General features: G+C 43.7%; 1 protein-coding gene across 3 annotated transcripts in view; it reads left to right on the forward strand.

Annotated features, from left to right (window-relative positions):
- Sytl3 (synaptotagmin like 3) overlaps positions 1 to 6,000 on the forward strand; it is a 62,840-nt gene that overhangs the window by 49,423 nt on the left and 7,417 nt on the right. For all 3 annotated transcript variants that reach the window (XM_021221850.1, XM_021221851.2, XM_021221852.1), the window contains one exon: positions 3,562 to 3,664. In XM_021221850.1, the coding sequence (XP_021077509.1) occupies positions 3,562 to 3,664 (103 nt within the window). The remainder of the gene's footprint in view (positions 1 to 3,561; positions 3,665 to 6,000) is intronic.

A 6,000-nucleotide genomic window follows, 5' to 3' on the forward strand; every position in this document is an offset into this window, starting at 1 on the left:
ACAATCACAGATACCAACAAAAATCATTTGGCACAGTAAAGCACAAAAATCATCCAAGCATTACAACTCTAAAACTATGTATTCAGTGAATCACAAACAGAACAGGTAACATCATTATAAATCATCAAAATATAACAATTCTAAAAGGATGTATTCAGTGGGGGCTGTCGTCCAAGGCTAGTGGCATATTTCCAGGAGAAGGTTAATAAATCTTTAACAGTCAGTGCTCTTAACCACTGAACTAGCTTTCCAGCCCCATGGTCAATTATTATTTAACATCTAGTGCCTGATTTTTTTAATAATCTTCAATGTAAAAATTTAAACTATTTTAATTCTAATTAAGGCTTTCTTTACCATATACCAAAATCCACCTCCAAAGATCCCACACTTTCCCTGGGGATAAGGTCATGTTAGTGGCCCCATCTCTAGGGATGGTTTCTTACCCATTATTCTCGCTTAAGATCTTGGCGTAGGCTACCAGGAACATGTAAATAAGAAGAATAATAAAAGGAATAAGAGAAAACAAAACAGATAGACTGCCATGAGAACTATGGCTCAACATTTTTTCTCCAGCGAAGAGTTCCACAACCAGCTCCAGGAGGCCTCCCCCTTTTGAGGTCAATCGCCTCAGTCTGTGGAACTTGTCACACAGATCCTACTGGAGGTAGTGTGACACACGTGTGTGCAAGCATGTGCCTGCATGCATACCTATGTGTAGATTGATGCAGGACCTCATGCATGCGAAGCATATTCTGTATTGCTGAACTTAGGTTCAGTCCATTCCCTGCCTTGTGACTTTGTTTCTCATGCATGCTGGGCACAGACTCCACTGCTGAACTAGATCGCAGCTCTACTTAAAACCCTATTTTAAATAGACTGGATTCCCTGTTTACATGAGAGTTTTAAAAGTTCTGCATTGCTGGGCAGTAGTGGCGCACACCTTTAATCCCAGCACTAGGGAGGCAGAGGCAGGCAGATTTCTGAGTTTGAGGCCAGCCTGGTCTACAGAATGAGTTCCAGGACAGCTAGGGCTACACAGAGAAACCCTGTCGAGAGAGAGAGAGAGAGAGAGAGAGAGAGAGAGAGAGAGAGAGAGAGAGAGAAGTTCTGTATCTGTTATATATATTCATATGACTTATTCTAGCTATTCTAGGTCATTTGTGATGACTTTTCTTGGGGAGAATTTGGTGTGATAAATTTTCCTTTTTTTTTTAAAGTTTTATTTCTTTATGTATGAGTGATCTATCTGCATATACACCTGCATGCCAGAAGATCCCATTATGCATGGTTATGAGTCATCGTGTAGTTGTTGGAAATAGGACTCAGGACTTAGGATCCAAGTGCAGTGTGTGTGTGTGTGTGTGTGTGTGTGTGTGTTGCACTTAGATCATCTCAGAAGTAGAATAATTCGTTTTCTGGTATGGTTTAAGGCAAGGACTTTTCCCTTCTAAATTGTTTCAATTACTAGCTTTCAAATGATGGTAGGAAAAGCAATGGATTGATGAGATAATCAGACTGTCCTCCATTCCGAAGCCTTCAATAGCTCCTCAGCCCTATCTACCCCTCAAAATATAAATTTATACAGTGATTACAATTTTTCATAAAGATCCCCTTATTACCTGGTGTCAGCTTTTGTCCCTCTGTGGATACTATAACCCCACGGATGTGGAATCGTTTCAGTTCTAAAACACTCCCTGACTTTCACACTTCAAAATTTGATGCATTTAGTCAAAGTAATATTTATATTTACAAGGGAGAAAGACTGAAAATTAATTATCTAAACCTTAACCTCAAACTTCTTGAGAAAGAGTAAATTCATTTTAAGGATGGGAATTATATAGAGAAATAGAAAACCAAATGTGGGCTCTTTGCAACAATTGGTGCTATTGGAAAACCGGTAGCTAGTTTATCAAGATAAAGAGAAAAAGATAAATACTAATATCAGGAATGAAACCAAATAGTTCTTTTGCGTTTTGTTCTGTTTTATTTGCTGACTTGTGTGTTTCTCGACACAGAGTTCCTCTGTGTAACAGCCCTGGCTGTCCGGGACTTGCTTTGTAGACCAAGCTGGCCTTGAACTCACTGCCTGTCTCTGCCTCCCAAGTGGTAGGACTAAAGTCATGTGCTACCAAGCCTGGCTTCTAAATAGTCCCTTTTATTTTAAAGAGATTGAATTTGGTCTGATCTACTAAAACTGACAGCATACTTATGGGCTGGGGATTTAGCCCAGAGGAAAGTGCTTATTAGCATACACCCTGCCATTTCTAGTTTTGTGCCCATTATATGCATGTATCACCAATATAGACTTAATTTATAACAGCAAAAACTAAGACATAAAGAATCTTTAGAGCTAAAGAGTCGTGGTAACTAATACAATATGTGGATAACTAGCACAGTAACGGCATGTAGGAAAATGAAGGAGCATGCTCCGTCAGCAGTGGGGATGAGTCTCAGGGTGTTGGGGACAAAAGCAAGTCACAGGGGAGCACAGCCAAGAGGCTCTACGTGCACAGGTTAAAAAGCAGGATCCTTAGTGGGGAAGTTCAGTCTTTGAGGCCCCTGAGTTTCCATTTTGCTCCTCAGTTCTGAGGGCTCAAGGGTAGCAATGGGCAGAGGTGGGAAAAGGGCCCCCAGTACGTACTTGGGACATCTGGTTCTCTGCTCGTCATCAAACAGGACGTGAGGAACAGAGGCTGATTCTAGAAGCAGGGTCCGAGACAGCAAGGTCAAGGAGCTTTACCTGCAGCCTTAAGGACATCCTGCGAGGTTACATGCTCAATACCTGGCTGAAGCTGTGTGAATCAGAAGTTTCTCACACAGCACTTGGCCTATAGTGGCGTGTCTCCGTCGGTAAACAGCTCTGCAGGCATGGAGACCTGAGTTTGGATCCCCAACATCTACGGAAATAGCTGTGGATGATGATGCACATCTCCAATCCCAGGGATAAGGAAGTAGAGACAGGAAGAGCTCTGGGGCTTGCAAACCAGTGTAGAGGTGATGGTGGTGGTGGTAGTGATGATGATAATGACAATATAATGTTTAGGACAATTAAGAAAGACACTAGACATTCTTACGGTTTGTATATGCTTGGCCCAGGGAGTGGCACTATTAGAAGGTCCTGTTGGAGTAGGTGTGTCACTGAGGGCATGGGCTTTAACACCCTCATCCTAGTTGCTTGGAAGTCAGTTTTTCACTAGCAACTTTCAGATGAAGATGTAGAACTTCTCCTGCACCATGCCTGTCTGGATGCTGCCATGTTCCCACCTTGATGATAATGGACTGAACCTCTGAACCTGTAAGTCAGCCCCAATTAAATGTTGTTCTGATAAGAGTTGCCTTGGTCATGGTATCTGTTCACAGCAACAAAGCCCTAAGACACACACACACACACACACACACACACACACACACACACACATCAGAATGCACTGAACCTTACCCATCAACTCAAGGTCCAGCAGGGAAGCAGGGTAGAGAATCCACTGGTGCTGCATTCTGCTCCCCTGAACTCTGTCCTCCCCATGTTGAGTCTCTCTTTGTCCTTCTTCCTCTGCCCACTAGGTACGTCAAGACCTACCTGCTGCCTGACAGATCCTCCCAGGGAAAACGCAAGACACGAGTCCAAAAGAACACGCTGGACCCAACTTTCGAGGAAACCTTGAAGGTACGTGCCAGGTGGGAAAACATTCCTGAGTCCTCCCCACCCTGGGCTGGGTCTAGGGTCAGAGTCCAGCATGCCTCTTTGTAATGCTTGAGTCAGTTACACAGAACTCAGACACCTATACATTTCTTCAGGGTTCCATCAGTCGGTGCCCGGCTGACAGGAGGCAGTCGCCAGCCTTTGGACTCTGCTGGACTCCAAACCAGCTTTGGATTAATGATTTCTAAGAAAAATGCATGTCTCAAGCTAACACCTGAGCACAGGGCGACTTGAAAGATTGGTTTGTCTTGTTACATTTGCTTGAACATCAGAGCAGTGTTTATGAGCAGAGGATTCTGGGAATGAAGTTGCTGGGTTCTGGTCTTCCCAGAAGTGCCTCTTTATTGGAGTAGATGAAAGCCAACAGATTTCTTTTTATGAGAAATATGTCCTTTCTATAAAAGAACAAATTATAGGACCAGGGAGATGGCTCGGTAGGTAAAAGTCTTCAGAATTCACGTAAACCCAGGCGTGCGCCCATTTGCCCTAATCCCGATGTTCTACAGAGAGATGGGAGGTGGAGACAGAGACCCTCGGAGCAGGCAGGCCAGCTAGCCTGGTGACACAGTGGCAAGACCCTGTCATCTCAAACAAGGTAGAGGGTGAAGATAAAGAATGGGACTGTCCTCTGACCTTCATAGTGTCCACACAAGTGCCTGGACCCACATGTATTCACTGCATGTGTAGATATATATCTTACACAGCCATCCTACACACCCATCCTACACAGCCATCATACAGACGTTGTATAGACATGTTATATACACTCACACAAAGTTAAGACAAAGATTAAAAAGGAATCATTTGAATTTTTATTTTCCGTGCTACTAAGAAACAGTATTATACTTTAGAGCAGAGCCAGGGCCCTAGAATCTCATTTGAGGAAGTCCCAGCATGGGCTGTGGCTGCTTCACCCGTGGGCAGCCTGGACCTAAGGAAACCCCAGCCAGGACTGGCAGCTCCAAAGTCCTGCTGTCTGGCACCATCAAGGGAAGAGGGCTTTGTCTGGCTTTCTTGGCAAATAGTGGCAGTCAGGGGCCATATGGGGGCTGGAACAGTGCCTTGAATTCATTAAATAATAATAATAGCCATTGTTGCCTGGTCTCTGCCCTGGCCAGATGCTTCATGTACACACTGAGGGTAGAATTAGAATCTTCACTTGCCAACGGGAAATTAGACTTGGGGAGTTCAAGAAGCTTAGCAGGAACTCACAATGGAGAGGCTGTCCCGGAAAAGTTCATGAGGGTGGGGTGGGGGTGGGGGGGTGAGGGGGTAGGAATCCCATGTTTTGTTTTTAAATTGCAGATTCTGACTCAGCAGGTGTGGGCAGGGCCTGAAATGCCCTGTTCCCACAGGCTCAGATCTGCTGACCACCCACATGCAAATCACTGCAGCCAGGTCTGCAGGCAGATCGCTCCCTGAGAGACTTTCCCTGTGCTTCCCAGCACATATTAGGTTGATATTGAAAGAGTCATTGTAAGTCTAATAAGGTATTTTAGATAAGCGTTTGATTATATAATTCAAACTTAAAAAGTCTTACCTGCTTTATTTAAATTACTCACAAGATCTCAAAGAAACCACAATTGTAGTCTGTTAGAAATATTTTATGATCTTTGAGAATCTATTAGATCAATATGAAAGGATAATGTCTTTAACTTAATCTTACAGTGTTCTAACACAGACAAAACTTATTCTTTTTTGTTTTGTTTTGTTTTGTTTTGTTTTCTAGACAGGGTTTCTCTGTATAGCCCTGGCTGTCCTGGAACTCACTTTGTAGACCAGGCTGGCCTCGAACTCAGAAATCCACCTGTCTCTGCCTACTCAGTGCTGGGATTAAAGGCGTGCGCCACCACGCCCAGCGACAAAACTTATTCTTGAAGAAACTCCTGCAGTCGGGCCTGGTAGTGCCTGCCTTTAATCTCCCGGTACTAGGGAGACAGACACAGGTGGATCTTTGTGAGTTCAAGACCGGCTTGGTCTACATTGTGAGTTCCAACTCAGTTTTTGAAAAAAGTGGTAGGAACTGGTACTTTACTTCCGCCTGGGTTTGGCATCCAGGAGGTTTGTAAAACCAAGGAAAGAAGACACCTACACAAATACATACTAAAACACATAGACATACCATATACATCATACACTACACCCACCCCCAATACCACACACACATTACACACCTATACAAATACTTACTATAACACACAGACATACCACATGCTGCATACATCACATACTATACACCACATACCCCATACACACACACTGTATACACATACTGTACTCAGTGCACACACACACACACA

This window comes from Mus pahari, chromosome 21 (assembly GCF_900095145.1).
Source record: "Mus pahari chromosome 21, PAHARI_EIJ_v1.1, whole genome shotgun sequence".
Classification (NCBI taxonomy): Eukaryota; Metazoa; Chordata; class Mammalia; order Rodentia; family Muridae; genus Mus; species Mus pahari.